Source organism: Eumetopias jubatus, unplaced genomic scaffold, assembly GCF_037043125.1.
Source record: "Eumetopias jubatus isolate StellerSeaLion01/CBP00866 unplaced genomic scaffold, mEumJub1_p1.0 scaffold_15, whole genome shotgun sequence".
Lineage (NCBI taxonomy): Eukaryota > Metazoa > Chordata > Mammalia > Carnivora > Otariidae > Eumetopias > Eumetopias jubatus.
Window position 1 is genome coordinate 82,867,695 of NW_028274821.1, and position 19,936 is coordinate 82,887,630.

The following is a 19,936-nucleotide window of genomic DNA, read 5'->3' on the forward strand; positions in this document are numbered from 1 at the left end:
AACACTACATCAGTGCTCGCTTTGGCAACACATATACTAAAATTGGAACACTACATCAAAAATTAATGATGTAGTGAATGGTGACTAACATAATAAAACAATATTAAAAAAGACTAATGATGTACTATATGTTGGCTAACTGAACATAATAGAAAATAATAAATAGAAAATCTGAGTATCATGCTATCTACTACAGAAATGGAATCCATTATCAAACGTTCCCATAATGAAAATATCAAGTCCCAGATGATTTCACTGATGGATCCTTCCAAACATTTAAGGAAGAAGTAACCAGTCTTACAACGCTTCACCAGAATAGTAAAAGAGGAAAAAGCTTGTAACTCTTTTTGTGAGGCAAGCATGGTCCTAACACTAAAATTTGAGAGGTAGAGGAAAGGAAAGGAAAATCAGAGAATGATCTCTGAAGTTTCAAAATTCTAAACAAAATATCAGAAAATTAAATCCAGAGATATACAAAAAGCATACTACACTGAGCCAAAAGGTTTATTCTGTGATGATACATTAGTTTAACTTCTGAAAACCAATCAAAGAAATTTATTCCATTAACATAAAAAGGAGAATAATCATTTCAAAATTTCAAATGGGTAAACTTCAACACCCATTTGCATTAAAAACCTATAGGAAACTAGGAATATTTCCCTTCTTCTTCTGGCTTTTGGCTTCATTTGTTTTTCTTTCTCTAGCTACTTTAGGTGTAAGTTTAGGCTATGTATTTGAGACTTCTTTGCTTCTTGAGGTAGGCCTGTATTGCGATATACTTCCCTCTTAGGACTGCCTTTGCTGCATCCCAAAGGTTTTGGACTGTCGTGTTTTTATTTTCATTTGTTTCCATGTATTTTTAAATTTCTTCTTTAATTTCCTGGTTGACCCATTCATTCTTTAGTAGGACATTCTTTAGCTTCCACGTATTTGTGGTCTTTCCAAATTTTTTCTCGTGGTTGACTTCAAGTTTCAGAGCATTGTGAGAAAGAAAGAGAAAGAAGAAAGAAAGAAAGAAAGAAAAAGAAAGAAAGAAAGAAAGAAAGAAAGAAAGAAAGAAAGAAAGAAGAAAGAAAGAAAGAAAAAGAAAGAAAGAAAGAAAGAAGGAAGGAAGGAAGGAAGGAAGGAAGGAAGGAAGGAAGGAAGGAAGGAAGGTAGGAAAAGAAAAGAAAAAAAAGGAAAGAAAGAAAATACACAAGGTATGACCTCAATCTTTTTGTACTTCAGGGCTGATTTGTGACCTAATATGTGATCTATTCTGGAGAATGTTCCGTTTGCACTTGAAAAGAATGTGTATTCTGCTGCTTTTGGATGAAATGTTTTGAATATGTCTGTTAAGTCCATCTGGTCCAGTGTGTCATTCAAAGCCATTGTTCTCTTGTTGATTTCCTGCTTATGTGATCTGTCCATTGCTGTAAGTGCAGTATTAAAGCCCCCACTATTTTATATTGTTATCAGTGAGTTTCTTCATGTTTGTAATTAACTGATTTACATATTTGGGTGCTCCCAAGTTGGGGGCATAAATATTCACAATTGTTAGATCTTCTTGTTGGAAGACCCCTTTATTATGATATAGTGCCCTTCTTCATCTCTTGTTACAGTCTTTGGTTTAAAATCTAGTTTGTCTGATATAAGGATTGCCACCCCAGCTTTCTTTTGATGTCCATTAGGATGATAAATGGTTCTCCAGCCCCTCACTTTCAATCTGGAGGTGTCTTTGGGTCTAAAATGAGTCTCTTGTGGGCACCTGGGTGGCTCAGTTGGTTAAGTGACTGCCTTCTGCTCAGGTCATGATCCCGGGGTCCTGGGATCGAGTCCCACATCCAGCTCCCCCTGCTCTGTGGGGAGCCTGCTTCTGCCTCTCCCTCTGCCTGCCACTCCCCCTGCTTGTGCTCTCTCTCTAATAAATAAATTAAATCTTTAAAAAAAAAAACAAAAAATAAAATGAGTCTCTTGTAAGCAGCATATCGATGGGTCTTGGGTTTTTTTTAACTGAATATAGTTTTATTTATTTTTACAGTATATATATGTTTTTTTACTATGTTCAGTTAGCCAACATATAGTACATCATTAGTTTTTTACATAGTGTTCAATGATTCATTAGTTGCATATTCACATCACATGCCCTCCTTAATACCCAGCATGTGGTTATCCCGTCTCCCAACCCCTTCCTTCTGTAACCCTCAGTTTGGTTCCCAGAGTCCAGAGTCTCTCATGGTTCATCTCCCTCTCTGATTTCTTCCCATTCAGTTTTCCCTCCTTTCCCCTCTGGTCCTCCATGCTATTCTTTATGTTCCACATATAAGTGAAACCACATGATAATTGTCTTTCTCTGTTTGACTTATTTCACTTAGCATAACCCCCTCCAGTTCCATCCATGTCAATGCAAAAGGTAGGTATTCATCCTTTCTGATGGCTGAGTAATATTCCATTGTATATATGGACCACATCTTCTTTGTCCATTCGTCTGTTGAAAGGCATCTTGGCTCCTTCCACAGTTTGGATATTGTGGACATTGCTGCTATGAACATTGGGGTGCATATGGCCCTTCTTTTCACTACATCTGTATCTTTGGGTAAATACCTAGTGGCGCAATTGCTGGGTCATAGGGTAGCTCTATTCTTAACGTCTTGAGGAACCTCCATACTATTTTCCAGAGTGGCTGTACCAACTTGCATTCCCAACAGTGTAAGAGGGTTCCCCTTTCTCCACATCCTTGCCAACATTTGTTGTTTCCTGTTTTGTTAATTTTAGCCATTCTAACTGGTGTGAGGTGGTATCTCATTGTGGTTTTGATTTGTATTTCCCTGATGGCTAGTGAGCATTTTTTCATGTGTCTGTTAGCCATATCTTCTTTTGAGAAGTGTCTGTTCATATCTTCTGCCCATTTCTTGACTTGATTATTTGTTTTCTGAGTGTTGAATTTGAGAAGTTCTTTTTTTTTACTTTGCCCATTTTTATTTTATTTTTTTATTATGTTATGTTAATCACCATACATTACATCATTATTTTTTGATGTAGTGTTCCATGATTCATTGTTTGCATATAACACCCAGTGCTCCATTCAGTACATGCCCTCTTTAATACCCATCACCAGGCTAACCTATCCCCCCACCCGCCTCCCCTCTAGAAGTTCTTTATAGATCTTGGACACCAGTCCTTTATCTGATATGTCATTTGCAAATATCTTCTCCCATTCTGTGGGTTGCTCTTAGTTTTGTTGACTGTTTCCTTTGCTGTGCAGAAGCTTTTTATCTTGGTATCTGTCGATTTTGACTACAAAAATAATTGTTTAAAAGTTGTATACATGTCAGAATGGTAAGCACAGAAAAAAACCACTTTTCATTTGTTTTGTCTTTAACATCCATTTAAAAAAGCACAAGCAACCCAGTAGAGAAAAGGACAGATATAATAGCAGGATAATTTGAGGAATAATTCCCATGGTTAAGAATCAGATGAAACAAATATTCAATCTCACTAGTAACCAAAGACATGCAAGTTAGAACAATATTATTTTATACATACATATGAAATTGTTAATGATTAAACCCAGCAATGATACTAGGACAAAGTGTGGTGGTTAAGAGCATGGACTCTAGGGTCATGCAGATCTAGGGTGGAATTCTATCCCCTCCATTTAGTAGTTGTATGACCTTGGTCAAGTCATTATCTTCCCTGGACCTCAGTTTTCTCACCTGTAAAATGGGGATAAGAATAGTTTCTGTATCCTAAGCTTGCTGTGAGTATTGTCTGAGATAGTGTAATGAAAGTGTTCAATATTAAAAATGGGATTAATTCAATAGTATTCATAAAAATACAGCAGATGTAACATTTTTAGCAGTTGTTATGTATCAGACATTATGGCTGGTGTGCTCTATATAGGCTGCCTCATTTCACTGAGACTTTAGGACTTAAGGGGGCTGCTTCATATTGGATTACTCTGTTTAGGAAAATCACCAGCAGAAATAGTCACATTATAATTTATACTCCTGACATCTCCCTCAATCCAGTTTTACCTAGGGTATGGAACAGGCATTCAACTGTCTAGTGCATAGGCATGAGTTCCTAGGAGGCCTGCCAGTCAGGCTGAAGTGCACTGTATCCCAACAAGAGGCCTCAGAATCACTCTCCTGAGCTCCACATTGAGCTTAACCCCTGGGAAAAGATGCCCTCAGTTCCCCCAAGACCTAGCCAGAGTTGGCTGGAGGACAGGCTGCACAGTGACACTGAGGTTGGCTCTAATGAGCACTTTGGGAAATGGTGTTCCAGGAGCCTTTAAAACCCTAAGAAAGACTCTTGTCTTTTCAGGCCTAGGGAAGCTGAAAATGAATCATACACTCCATGTTCCTAGTGAACCCTCAGTTCAATAGACCCCAACTTTACTGACAGAGTCTGAAAGGTCCCAGGCACTTCCTCATTGTGGATTATCCATACAGGAGAGAGAAATGGGGAATTTGAAGATGCCTGACACTGACTCATGCTTTCACAGGTGAGAATCTGGAAGGGACAGCGCGTGCGCGCGCGCGCACACACACACACACACACACACACACACACACACACACACCCCTCTCTTTTCCCAGCCTAACAGCTAAGCAAAAGTTCCCCGGGTAGATATAAGCCTCTCTATGAACCAAAGAACAAACAGAGGATTAAATATTCACAGAAGCTTCTAAGGTCAAAGTTTCTACAAGGCCAATATGAAATGCCCTCTCACACCAGCTCCCTCCAAATCCTAGGGGAGCAGAAGAAAAGAATGGCTCCTTTCAAGCCCAGGAAACCAGAGCCTAGTTCCTTTCACCTTCCTTCCCCTGAGGAAATATTGAGGCGATGTGGTACAACTGTAGGGGTGAAGGCACAGGCTTTGGATTAAGGCATACCTGCATTTGAATCTCATTTACTAGTTATCTGAGTACACCAAGTATCTCTGAAGCTCAGTTTCACCATTTGCAAAGTGGTCAAGGATACCTACTTCATAGCCTTGTGAAGAATAAAACAGTGCCATGAAGGTGTCTGATATTTAACCAGTCTCTACAAACAGGGGCTGATCATGACAAGAGGCCAGGAGAACTGAAATATCAGCTCCTAGAGCAAATACAGGTGCAGAGGAGCCGAAAGGGGAAGACGACAAAGGAGAGAGAGTGATGTAGGGGCAGAGGTGGCCCTCTCCCTGTTTATGGAGGGGAGGTCCTAGCAAAGGATGGAGAGGATGGTATATCACAGACACTCACAGCCCCCAGCCTATATATCCTGTGCCACCAATTAAGGAAAGGCACAGAAGATGACCACAGGGAATGGTGTGATCAATTTCTAGGGATTGGGGAGGCAAGTAGAGAGGAGGCTATTTTGTTTAATTGTGCGTGTGTGTTGGGGGAGAGGCAGCAACGGAGATCATCCATTTCCTTTTCAATTGGTAAACGTAAACGACTTTTCCAATCTTGCCTTCAAGGATATGCTCAATTCTTACCTCCTCCAATAGCTTACAATGACTAGTCAAAGTGATCTCGTCTCTGGACCCTATTATAACACAAAAAGCACAATTTGCATTTGTATGGATATTATCTTGCCTTTCTATGCTCCATGGGTGTTTTCTTTCATCCCCCGTGAGATTCAAGATTTTCATTGGCAAGGTGCATTTATTCCCCCTTTTTTCCCCCAATATAGTTCTGGCTACCCAGATACATATCTGTGATTGATCTAGTAATTAAATACTAACACATGGAAGGGTTTTATCTGAACAGATAACAAGAACTAGGGGGGATGGGAAAACCAAGCAGAGTGAACCAAACTGCTGTTTCAGACTTCCTCCTTCTTGGACTCTCTGAGAAGCCAGAGGAGCAACCCCTCCTATTTGGCGTCTTCCTGGGCATGTACCTGGTCACCATGACAGGGAAGCTGTTCATCATCCTGGCCATCAGCTCTGACCCACACCTTCATACTCCCATGTACTTCTTCCTGGCCAACCTATCATTAACTGGTTGCATTATGATAGGTTGCAACCTATCATTAACCAGGCATTAACTGATGCCTGTTGCACCTCTGCTTCAATCCCTAAAATGCTGGCCAACATTCATACCCAGAGTCGGACCATCTCCTATTCTGGGTGCCTTGCACAGGTGTATTTCCTCCTTATGTTTGGTGGCCTTGACAACTGCCTGCTGGCTGTGGTGGCATACGACCGCTATGTGGCCATCTGCCAGCCACTCCATTACAGCATGGCTATGAGTCCCCAATTCTGTGTACTAACGCTGGTCATGCGCTGGATGCTAACCAACTGCCCTGCACTGATGCACACACTGCAGCTTCTGTGCCCACAAGGCCATCCCTCACTTTTACTGTGATCCCAGTGCTCTACTGAAGCTGGCCTGCTCCGATACCCACATTAATGAGCTGATGATCATCACTGTGGGCCTAATGTTCCTCACTGTTCCCCTCATGCTGATCGTCCTCTCCTATGTCCGCATTTCCTGGGCTGTGTTTGGCATCTCATCTCCTGGAGGGCAGTGGAAAGCCTTCTCTACCTGTGGTTCCCACCTCACAGTGGTCCTGCTCTTCTATGGGTCTCTCATGGGTGTTTATTTACTTCCTCCATCAACTCTCTCTGCAGAGAGTGAAAGTAGAGCTGCCATTCTCTACATGGTGATTATCCCCATGCTAAACCCATTCATCTATAGCTTGAGGAACAGAGACAGGAAGGAGGCCTTGGGTAAACTATTCGGTAATGGAAAAATGTTTTTCTTACCATGACAGTGATGCCTGATCCTGGTATCCTGATCAACCCCTGCCCTTCATCATTTCAGTGATTCCACCACTCTGACTGATTTTTAAGGGAAGATTATCATGTAACTCTGGGTTAGGGGTGTAACAAAAAGGATATTTCCACTCCTTTACTTGGCTCTAGAATGAGCTGTTCTGTCTCAGTCTCTCTCTGGATTCCAGTGAAGCATCCATTACTAAGGGCAGGACACCATTTCCCCTTCCTCATCTCTAAGACCAAATTATTAGCCAGAGTGGACTAAAGGATATGATTCATGCTCTGGAGCCAAGTAACCCTGCCCTTGGGTGCTATGGCACAAGGTAAAGGGATGAGAATACAAACATGTATTGAATATCTACAAGGTTCCTCATTGTTCTTCACATCAGTTCTTTGAGGTAGGATTGTGAAAAGTGTGAGTCAGAATGTAAATAACTTCCCCAAAACAGGTAAATTTGATTCCAATACCCATCCTCTTTCTAGCACACCACATTGTGGAGATCCTGACAAATAATGAGTGATCGTGATAGGAGATAAAGAATTAAATTAATATATATTTTACAGTATTTCCTTAATATTTCATTTCTTTAACTTAAGAACACTCCTTTCTGTTATTCTAGGTGAAAGAGAGTCAATATTTATGTGTGCCTACTGTGTGCCAATTTTGTACTAAGTACATGATTCATCCTCTGGGTTCTTTCATAAAATATTCAAAATACAAACACAAAACCCTAAATCAAGTATACTGGAAATTTTAGAGCAATAATTTGAGGAAAGGTAATCTGGTAGAAATGGGTGTTCTGAGAAGTCACAAGCTTAACAGAGGTTATCTTTTTGCAGTGGGATTACAGTTTACTATTTTTTTTATATCTAAATGTTTTGAAACATCTAGATAAAAATGTTCCAAATATAGATATTTTTAGAACCAAGGAATGAAATTTGAGGGTTGGCACAAAAATATTCCAATGATTAGCAAGTCACTCCAGAGAGATAAAGAAGGACCTAAAAACAGAGCTCGCCAAAGTTTCAAGGTCAAGTTCATCCTGTTTTTTATTTTTATTTTTTCAAAGATTTATTAATTTATTTTAGAGAGAGAGTGAGTGGGGGAGGGACAGAGAAGGAGGGAGAGAGAGAATCGCAAGCAGACTGCCCGCTGAGCATGGGGCCTAATGCCCCCTGGATCAAGTGTTTTAAAAAGGAGGATATGTGGGATGCCTGGGTGGCCCAGTCTGTTGAGCATCCAATTCTTGGTTTTGGCTGGGGTGATGATCTCAGAGTCATGAGATTGAGCCCCACATCAGGCTCCATGTTCAGTGTGGAGTCTGCTTAATACTCCCTCTCCCTCTCCCTCTGCCCCTTCACCCTACTCTCTCTCTCTAAAATAAATAAATAAATCTTAAAAAAAAAGGAGGGTGTGACTTTTTGATGTCTTGTACAATAGCTCTTGCTTTGAAAGGAAGATTGCACCTGTGCGTGTTTCCCTTTGGCCATCATCCCTTCTCCCCTCTGTGCTTTCTTGGATAGAAGAGGTGGGAATAATGTGACAGCCAGCCAAACCAGACCATTAGACCATCCTGGCCTTGAAGCAGGTTACTTGGCCCTGATCACAGCAATCTACTACTGCAATTTCCAGTAAGAAAGCAAAGTTTAAAAGAGCAAGTTTTGTGTTTGTCAGTAATATCCCTCTTTTCTGAACCAATTTACTACATGTAATATCCCCACCTCTGCCCTCCAGTCATCCAGGTAGACCATGTTGTTTACCATCTATTCAGTCTGCTCTCTGCCCTGTATTAATAGACTACCCTAGATCAAACTCCCATTCCTGAAGCATTGAGCCAAATATGATTATATCCCTTAATAGACATGCACTCAATTTGTAAGGTTCATTCTTCCATAGGACCATTCACACTTTTGAAGGTGATCTTTTTAAACCAAATGGATCTCAAATGGATGGGATATTTCTGAAGATATTTGAGTCCAGAAATTTTAGGTGCAGGAATATAGCTAAATATAGGGCGGGCATACCTTATCAGTTTCTCCTTTTCCCATGTTCTCAACTACAGCTGCCCCTTATAAGACTCAGAAAATACAGTGGGATACTGTTTACGCAGAGCAAATGAATTGGAAAAGAAGCCTGCATATATACTGTAAATAAGGACTCCATAAATTAAATATTCATCGGTGCTTTACTTTTTTCCCAGAAGTTATATATGCTTCATCTGTCATTTTAATCAAACTTTAATATGTGTTAATTAGGAAAAGTATTTCTTTTGCATACACAAATTTAGAGACTAATATCTAAGAATTCTACTATATCCTGTGGGATATAGATAGCTAATTACAACTAATAAAATTCTAAGAATGGAAATAGTCCTTTGTATAGTACAGAATAATAATGGAAAGACTTTTGGAAATAACACCATCTTAAATTTATATTTTCAAATGCTGTTAAAATACTATTATAATTGGGTTTTTAAATGACAATAACTGATATTGGCATAGATTTCCAGGAAATAAGTTCATAATATATATTATAAGCACAAAAATATTTGTACCTTATGACCTACTCTTTCACTTCCAGGAGTTTGATCAAGGAAAGAGTAAAACAATATTGTTAAAAACTTACATATAATGATGTTACTCATAAGAGAAACAGAAACCACCCAAATTTCAACAACTGCAGCTTGGTTAATTAAATTATGCTATGTCAGTATGATGGAGTAGTATGTGGGCTTTCCAATTATTTGATAACACATTTTTAACACAGAATAATGTAAACAGAAAATTCATTATTACTGAATTCATTATGAATTTATTCTTCATTATTCATAATACTTGGTTAAAAAAACTTGAGTACACCAAAATATTAAAAGTGGCTATCCCAAGATGATGGAATTATGTATGATTGTCATTCACTTTCTTTAACATCCACTTTCAACTTGTATTTTCCACAATAAAATGTTACTTTGATAATCATAAATTGAAATATTTTTAAAAATTTATATCAATTTATTTTAGCCAACACCTATACTTTGGTTACCTGGAGTATGCTGTGGAGATAAAATTAATCTTTCTTAAAACAAACAAACAAATAAATAATCTTTCTCTTGTTTAAGAGAGAATTGCTAGAAAATTCCATGCTTTTGATGAATAGATGCTAGACAAGGTTATTATATACAGATCTTCCTTAACTTACAATGGGATTATGTGCTGATAAGCCCATTGTAAGCTGAAATGATCCTAAGCTGAAAATTCATTTAATACACCTAACTTACTGAACATCGTAGCTTAGCCCAGCCTACCTTTAAACATGCCCAGAATACTTACATTAGTCTACAGTTGGACAAAATCATCTAACACAAAGTCTATTTTATGAAAAAGTGTTAAATATCTCATGTAATTTATTGAATAGTCTACTGAAAATGAAAAAGAAAATGGTGGTGTGGGACAGAATGGTTCCAAGTGTATCGGTTGTTTACCCTACTGATCACATGGCTGACTGGGAGTTGCTGCTGCTGGCATCACGACAGCATCATGATATGTGCCACACATATTGCTAGCCTAGGAAAAGATCAAAATTCAAAATTCAAAGTACTGTTTGTACTGAATGCATATCACTTTTGCACCATGTACAGTCAAAAAATCATTAAGTTGAACCATCAACCATCTGTATTCTGCTACAAGGGAAAGGAAGCAGAGGGCTTTTTAAAGAAAATGAAGTATTTTTAGAAAAGCCAAAATAATGAGGTATTTAAAAAAATAAAAGTAATTATTCCATTGTGTTAGAAATCAGTTGTGTTGTTTTCATTTGGCACTGAAAGAATTTTTGTCTATCCATACAAGCGTAAGGAGCCTGACATCATAATTATTCCAGGGTTAAGTCTACATTTCATTATCTATTTTATTAATCAACATACTGGGTAGCATGAACAGACATTTATCCAAAGAAGACATACAAATGGTTTATAGACACATGAAAAAATGTTCAACATCATTAGCCATCAGGGAAATTCAAGTCAAAACCACACTGAGATACCACCTTACACCAGTTAGAATGGCAAAAATTAACAAGGCAGGAAACAACAATGTTGTAGAGGTTGTGGAGAAGGGGGAACCCTCTTACACTGTTGGTGGGAATGCAAGTTGGTACAGCCCCTTTGTAAAACAGTATGGAGGTTCCTCAAAAAGTTAAAAATAGAGCTACCCTATGACCCAACAGTTACACTACTGAGTATTTACCCCAAAGACACAGATGTAGTGAAAAGAAGGGCCACATGCACCCCAGTGTTCATAGCAGCAATGTCCACAATATCCAAACTGTGGAAGGAGCTGAGATTCCCTTCAACAGATGACTGGATAAAGAAGATGTAGTCCATATATACAATGGAATATTACTCAGCCATCAGAAAGGATGAATACCCAACTTTTGCATCAACATGGATGGAACTGGAGGAGATTGTGCAAAGTGAAATAAGTCAAACAGAGAAAGTCAATTATCATATGGTTTCACTTATATGTGCAACATAAGGAATAGCAGGGAGGACATTAGGAGAAGGAAGGGGAAAATGAAGCAGGGGAAACAGAGGAGGAGAAGAACCATGAGAGTCTATGGACTCCGAGAAACAAACTGAGGGTTTTAGGGGCGCCTGGATGGCTCAGTTTGTTAAGTGGCTGCCTTCAGCTTGGGTCATGATCTCAGGGTCCTGGGATCGGGCCCCGCATCAGCCTCCCTGCTCGGCGGGAAGCCTGCTTCTCCCTCTGACCCTCCCCCTGCTTGTGTTCCCTCTCTCGCTGTCTCTCTCTCTCTGTCAATTAAATAAATAAATAAAATCTTTAAAAACAAAACAGGGTTTTAGAGGGGAAGGGGGTGGGGGAATGGGTTAGCCCAGTGATGGGTATTAAGGAGGGCACATACTGCATGGAGCACTGGGTGTTATACGAAAACAATGAATCATGGATCAATACATCAAAAACTAATGATGTAATGTATGGTGATTAACATAACATAATAATAATAAAAATAAATAAATAGATAAATAAAATAAAAAACTAATGAAGTACTGTATGGTGACTAACAATATAATAATTTTTTTTCAGTGCTCCACACAGAACGTGCCCTCTTTAATACCCATTACCAGGCTTACCCATCCCCCATCCCCCCCCCAGAACCCTCAGTTTGTTTTTCAGAGTCCATCGTCTCTCATGGTTCGTCTACCTCTCCGATTTTCCCCCCTTCATTCTTGTTAAGAAAAAAAAAAAAGAATTTTTTAAAATTTTTTGTTATGTTAATCACCATATATTACATCATTAGTTTTTGATGCAGTGTTCCATGATTCATTGTTTGTTCATAACACCCAGTGCTCCATGCAGAACGTGCCCTCCTCAATACCCACCACCAGGCTAACCCATCCCCCTACCCTCCTCCCCTCTAGAACCCTCAGTTTCTTTTTCAGAGTCCATCATCTCTCATGGTTCGTCTCCCCCTCTGACTTACTCCCCTTCATCCTTCCTTTCCTGTTATCTTCTTCTTTTTCTTTTTTCTTAAAATATGTTGCGTTATTTGTTTCAGAAGTACAGATCTGTGATTCAACAGTCTTGCACAATTCACAGCGCTCACTGTAGCACATACCCTCCCCAAAGTCTATCACCCAGCCACCCCATCCCTCCCACCCCCAACCATTCCAGTAATATTCAGTTCGTTTCCTGAGATTAAGAATTCCTCATATCAGTGAGGTCATATGATACATGTCTTTCTCTGATTGACTTATTTCACTAAGCATAAGACCCTCCAGTTCCATCCACGTCGTTGCAAATGGCAAGATCTCATTCCTTTTGATGGCTGCATAATATTCCATTGTGTATATATACCACTTCTTCTTTATCCATTCATCTGTCGATGGACATCTTGGCTCTTTCCACAGTTTGGCTATTGTGGACATTGCTGCTATAAACATTGGGGTGCACGTACCCCTTCGGATCCCTACATTTGTATCTTTGGGGTAAATACCCAGTAGTGCAATTGCTGGATCGAATGGTAGCTCTAATTTCAACTGTTTGAGGAACCTCCATACTGTTTTCCAGAGGGGTTGCACCAGCTTGCATTCCCACCAACAGTGTAGGAGGGTTCCCCTTTCTCCACATCTCCGCCAACATCTGTTGTTCCCTGACTTGTTAATTTTAGCCATTCTGACTGGTGTGAGGTGGTATCTCATTGAGGTTTTGATTTGGATTTCCCTGATGCCGAGCGATGTTGAGCACTTTTTCATGTGCCTGTTGGCCATTTGGATGTCTTCTTTGGAAAAATGCAAGAGACTGTTTTCTAAAAAAGATCTGTTATCATTTCATATACCTAAGTGTGACTGAGTGGCTCAGAATTTTGTAACCTTGCACATTCACTTAACATACCAAGAAATGTTAGTTGTCATGCCCAGTGAAGTTAGAGCACAGAAGCCCCACCAAATGGTGGCAGGACCTTGGGAAAATCACTCAATTCTTTGGCCTCAGTATACATATCTATAAAATGGAAGCTTACAGGCCCTCAATAAGTATTTATGGCTTGAACAGAAGTTAATGTATGTGAGAGCCTTTTGTCAATTGGAAAATATATAAATATGAACGAAAGGAAATATCTAGACAGGGCACTAAGAAAACTTTGGACAACTTCAGTTTCCTTGCAAACCTAAAATAACATAGTGTGTCTGGCATTTATAACCAACGAAATGGGAGAGTTCCATGTTAAAAGCCTGGGCACTGATCACACAGTATTAAGTTGAACTACATGAAGTGACCAATAATTGATCATTTTAGGCTACAGAAAATGGCAATTATATATATAGGACTATAGTTCAATATATATATATATGCATACATACATTACAGTTGACCCTTGAACAACATGGGTTTGAACTGCACAAGTCCACTTATACATGGGTTTCTTCCGATAAATATAGAATACAGTAAGTGTGCTTTCTCTTCCTACGGTCTTTTGATAACATTTTTTTCTAGATTACTTTATTGTAAGAATACAGTATATAATACATATACAAAGTATGTGTTAATCAACTGTTTATGTTATTGGTAAGGTTTCTGGTCAGCAGTAGGCTCTTAGTAGTTAAGTTCTGGAGGAGTCAAAAGTAATATGTAGATTTTCAAATGTGTGCAGAGTTGGTGCCCCAACCCCCATGTTATTTAAGGGTTACCTGTATATTGCATATATGTGTGTTTATGTATATGTATATTCCATGTGTATGTTTATATATATTCCATCTAAGTATATGTATATGCATAGATGGAATATAGAGAGAGATGGAATATACATATGTACACAAACATTGCTCTCTCTGTGCATATGTATGTGTGTATATGTATCCCCTTTTATATGTATGGATATATATATTCACAGGAGGAATGTGACAATATTCCAACAATGCCACCTCAGCACTGGCATTGCATGTCACTTTATAGCAGAAACAACTGATACCAATTTGCCAAGGGTCATCTACTATTTCTGCTACAGTGAACTGTTATGGTTTGGCTCTATCTCAGTGTCATGAATTATCCCAGTTAAGTGCATAAAAAATAGACCCATAGAAGGAAGGGACCCTGCTCTTCTTGTTTGCTGCTGCATTCTCAGTCCTTAGTAGAGGGCCAGGTTCAGTCTCAATGTTCAATAAATAATGATCAAATGAAAGAGTGAACACCTTCTTGCTTCTGTGCAATGAGATCTTGTTGGCTGCTTTTGGTTGTAATGTTTTCCCAGAACCAGACTAGGATAGAATGAAGATGCATGCATCCACAGGTGTGAGAAATTAATAGGAATGTAGTTTAAAATGCATTGTCTTTTCAGAAATTTACAGTATGGACTGTATCCCTATCATTCTTCCTTTTATTCCCAACACTTCTTTATCCCCAGCATGTAAAAGCACAGCACGAATCTGGAGAACCGGAGCAGCGTGTCTGAGTTCCTCCTCCTGGGGCTCCCGATCCAGCAAGAGCAGCAGGGAGTGTTCTTCGCCCTGTTCTTGGGCATGTACCTGACCACGGTGCTGGGGAACCTGCTCATCACCCTGCTCATCAGGCTGGATTCCCGCCTCCACACCCCCATGTACTTCTTCCTCAGCCACTTGACCTTCTCGGACGTTTCCCTTTCATCTGTCACAGTTCCAAAGACACTGATGAACATGCAGACTCAGCAACAATCCATCCCCTACGTGGGGTGCATTTCACAGGTGTATTTCTTTATGTTTTTTGGTTGCCTTAACAATCTTCTTCTCACAGTGATGGCCTATGACAGGTATTTGGCTGTCTGTCGCCCTCTCCATTACACCACCATCATGAAGGAGGGGCTTTGTATTATCCTAGTGGCTGGATCCTGGTTTTTCTCTTGTGTCCAAACTCTGTTGCACACCCTCCTCGTGGGCCAGGTGTCCTTCTGTGCAGGGACTATCATCCCCCACTTCTTTTGTGATCTTGCTGTTGCGCTCAAGTCCTCCTGCTCAGACACCTCGCTCAATGAGCTGCTTATTCTCACTGAAGGAGGATTGATCTTCATCCTGCCATTGAGTGGTATCTTGGGCTCATATATCCGCATGGCAGGCATCATTCTGAAGGTCCCCTCCTTCAAAAGAATCTCCAAAGTCTTGTCTACATGTGGCTCCCACCTCTTTGTGGTGTTTTTATACTATGGGACAATTGCCGGTGCTTACTTTTTCCCTTCATCAGGCAACTCCAAAAATAAGAATATAATTGCTTCTGTGATGTACATGGTGGTCACCCCTAGGCTGAATCGCTTCATCTACAGCCTGAGGAATAAGGATATGAAACATGCTCTTCAGAAAATTTTTAGAACCAAGGACTCCCCCTTGGTGTGATTAATTTAACCCTGCTGTCATGGCCACTCATTGGGCTATAAACATGTCTCCTTTAAAAGTTGTGACTTGGCAGGGCAAGAGGATGGGTTAAATGGGTGATGGGTATTAAGGAGTACACGTGTTGTGATGAGCACCAGGTGTTGTGTGTGAGTGATGAATGACTAAATTCTATACCTAAAAATAACATTAGACTGTGTTAACTAACTGGAATTTAAATAAAAACTTAGGGGGTTTTGATTTGGATTTCCCCGATGCCGAGCGATGTTGAGCACTTTCTCATGTGTCTGTTGGCCATTTGGATGTCTTCTTTGGAAAAAAGTCTGTTCATGTCTTCTGCCCATTTCTTGATTTAGATTATTTGTTCTTTGGGTATTGAGTTTGATAAGTTCTTTATAGATTTTGGGTACTAGCCCTTTATCTGATATGTCATTTGCAAATATCTTCAGGAGAGAGAATCTAAAGGAGGCTCCATGCTCAGTGCAGAGCCTGATGTGGGGCTCAATCCCACAACCCAAGATCATGACCTGATCTGAAATCAAAAGCTGGACGCTTAAGTGACTGAGCCACCCAGGTGACCCTCATTCATTTTAGTTTTGATTGACATTTGGGTTGTTTCCAGTTTGGGACTTGTGTATATACTGGAGAATGGGTCACATATTTTCAGCATTAATAGATGATATCGGAAAGTTAGATAAAGTGCTAGTACCATTACACTCATCCCTGTAATATATGAAAAAGTGTGGTCCACTTCCTCAACAACACATATACTGTCTATCTTCTCCAATGTACACATTCTAATGGGTTTGTAGAAACATGTGTTGTGGTTTCTATTTGTCTTCTCTGATAACTCATGTAGTTTATCTCTTTTGCCTATGCTTATTGATCATTTAGGTATTTTCTCTTGTAAAGGACTTGTTCCCAATCCTTTGCTGCTGTTCTATTGGGTAGTCTGCTTTTTAACATTAATTTGTAAAAATTCTTTATATATTCTAGGTATGAGTCCTTTGTTAAATATATGTATTAAGGACTTTTTCATTATGTGGCTTGCTTTTTCAATATATTAACAGTCTATTTTGAGTTAATTTTGTGTAATTAACACACAACAAAAGGTTCAACTTCATTCTTTTGCATATAGATATTCAGTGTTCCCAGAGCCATTTATTTAAAAGATATTTCTTTCCCCTACTGATCTGTCTTGGCATCTTATAAAAATTCAGCCGGATATAAATTTGAGGGATTACTTCTGGATTTTCAGCTCTTTTCCATTGGTCTATATCTATCTTCATGCCTATATCATAATATCTTGATTACTGTAGTTTTGTAGTAAGATTTGAAATCAGGACATATGGAACCTGACACTTTGTTCTATTTCTTTGACATTGTTTTTTTTAGTTGGGATCCCTTGAATTTGTAGTAGTTTAATGTGTAGTTTAAAATCAGCTTGTCAATTTCTGCAAAGAAGACAGCTGGGCAATGACAAGCTGATTTTAAACTACATATACTGTATTCTTACAACAAACTAAGCTAGAGAGAAGAAAATGTTATTAAGAAAATCATAAGGAAGAGAAAATACATTTACATACTGTCCTATATTTATAAAAAAAAAATCCACATATAAGTGCACCCGTGCAGCTCAAACTTCAGTTGTTCAAGGATCAACTATATATACAAAATCATCAGAAAATAAAGACAGTTTTGCTCCTTCCTTTCCAATCTAGATGCCTTTTATTTTGGTTTTCTTTTTTGCTTGACTCCCCTAGCTAGAACCTCCAGTAAACATTGAATAGAAGTGATATTGTTCTTGAACTTAAAGGGGAAGCCTAGATAGAGGTGATGGTCGCACACCACAGTGAATATATTTAATGCTACTGAGTTGTACACACTAAAATGGTTAAAATGGTAACTTTTATGCAAATTTTATGTGTATTTTAGCATAATAAAAAATAAACAATGCAATTTATCCCCTAAGCAAAATAAAAGAAGGACTAATGAAAAAAACTATATGAATCTCAGAAGAACAAAAAATAAAATTGGAGAAGAAATATTTAGAAAAATAACGGAGACAAATTATTCAGAGTTAAATATTAATGACTTCAGAGTTCAAGGGTCTAGAGAGTGATAAAGAGGAAAGAAAATGAAAAGCTCGCACATTCATAGGTTTAACAAATTTTAAGAATTTCAAAGTCAAAGAAAAATTCTGAGAGAAAGGGAAGTTTGCCTGCAGGAATCATACTCATATCAGACTTCTTAATAGCTACACTGGATGTAAAAAAAAAGCAATGAAATATTTTTATTTTTTTATTATGTTATGTTAGTCACCACACAGTACATCATTAGTTTTTGATGTAGTGTTCCATGATTCATTGTTTGCATATAACACCCAGTGCTCCATGCAATACGTGCCCTCCTTAATACCCATCACCGAGCTACCTATCTCCCACCCTCCTTCCCTCTAAAACCCTCAGTTTGTTTCCTGGAGTCCATAGTCTCTCATGGTTATCTCCCCCTCTAATTTCCCCCCCTTCATTTGAAATATTTTTAATGCATAAAAGGAATACAGCTTTAAAATCAATAATTTATATCTAGCAAATGTAGAAACATATTACAAATATTCTTATATATCTAAATAAAGGTAATTTATATATCTATATAAAGCTTCAGAAGGTTTGCCTCACTGAAATTTGTGAAGGAAACACTACACCAAAAACTAATGATGTTTTAAGAAAAAAGAAAAAGAAGAAGATAGCAGGAGAGGAAGAATGAAGGGGAGTAAGTCAGAGGGGGAGACGAACCAGGAGAGATGATGGACTCTGAAAAACAAACTGAGGTTTCTGGAGGGGAGGAGGGTGGGGGGATGGGTTAGCCCGGTGATGGGTATTGAGGAGGGCACATTCTGCATGGAGCACTGGGTGTTATGAACAAACAATGAATCATGGAACACTACACCAAAACAAATTATGTAATATATGGTGATTAACATAATAAAAAAATTTAAAAAATAAAAAAATAAATAAATAAATAAATAAACTAATGATGTACTATACAGTGGCTAACTGAACATAATTTAAAAAAAGAAACACTTAAAAGATAAACATTTTTTAAGGAATCGTTGAACACTACATCAAAAACTAATGATGGCTAACTGAACATAATAATAAAAAAGAGTAAAATGTTAAAAAATATTTTATTTATTTATTTATTTATTTTAGAGAGAGAGCATGTGTGAGTGTGTGGGTGGAGGAGAGAATCCTCAAGCAGACTCCTTGCTGAGTGGGGAGCCTGATGCAGGGCTGGATCCCAGGACCATGGGATCATGACCTGAACCGAAATCCAGAGTCAGCCGCTTAACCAACTGAGGCACCTTAAAGGATAAACATTTTTAGGAAATGCTGCAAGATGTATGGAAATTAAGGATGGTTAAACATCTTGATAAAATTTGGGGTTTTTTAAGTCTTAAACTAAAGGAAAAATGAGAAAGTATATCTATTATATATCAGAATTAAAATTCCTACAAATCATTATCAAAAGACAATTAACCCAATAAAAATGGGCAGACTCTTCATAAAAAGAAGATACAAGAATGGCCAATAAGCACAAGAAAATGTGCTGAGCATCATTAAGGATTGGGGAAATATGAAATAAAAGCACAATGAGCTACCACTTCATACACTTAGGATGGCAAAAATGGGAACTCCAAGATTTTTTTTCTAAACACACACACACACACACACACACACACACACATATATAATCTCACGTGATTAACTAAGATTAGAACTTTCTGTTCCTAAAATAGCTAGAAACATAGAGAAGCATTTAATGTTCAGCTAGCCAACTGAGAATTTCCCAGATTGAAACCTCAACACTAAATCACTCCATCTATAACTTTTCTGCTTTCCCTATAAAAATCAAAGCAAAACCACTCAAGGGAGACATTTTAATTTTCAGATATTGGTTGTTTTCCCTATAGAAATTAGCCTGAATGAAATTGACCTTTTTATTTGTTCAGCTCTTATTTTTCTGTTATTATTTAAATTTCAGTTAGTTAGCATACAGTGTAGTATTACTTTCAGGTGTACAATATAGTGATTCAACACTTCCATACAACACCCGGTGCTTATCACAACAAGTGGACTACTTAGTCCCCATCAACTATTTGACCCATCCCCCTACCCACCTCCTCTCTGGAAAAGATCAGTATATTCCCCACAGTTAAGAGTCTGTTACTTCATTTGCCTCTTTTGTTCCCTTTGCTTGTTTGTTTTGCTTCTTAAATTCCACATATGAGTGAAATCAGGTGATGTTAGTCTTT

General features: G+C 38.5%; 2 protein-coding genes across 2 annotated transcripts; both read left to right on the forward strand.

The window, feature by feature from the left end:
* The first annotated feature begins 5,718 nt into the window (after positions 1-5,718).
* LOC114212903 (olfactory receptor 1N2-like) lies at positions 5,719-6,747 on the forward strand. The gene is given in 3 exon segments (XM_088018821.1): positions 5,719-5,968; positions 6,016-6,298; positions 6,300-6,747. Coding segments are annotated over 3 exon segments (939 nt in total). The 5' UTR covers positions 5,719-5,760.
* Positions 6,748-7,024: 277 nt separating this feature from the next.
* On the forward strand, positions 7,025-15,624 carry LOC148162451 (olfactory receptor 1J4-like). The gene is made up of 3 exons (XM_088018822.1): positions 7,025-7,077; positions 14,682-15,114; positions 15,178-15,624. The coding sequence occupies exons 1-3, from the start codon at positions 7,025-7,027 to the stop codon at positions 15,622-15,624; spliced, it is 933 nt and encodes a 310-aa protein (XP_087874948.1).
* Positions 15,625-19,936: the final 4,312 nt, after the last annotated feature.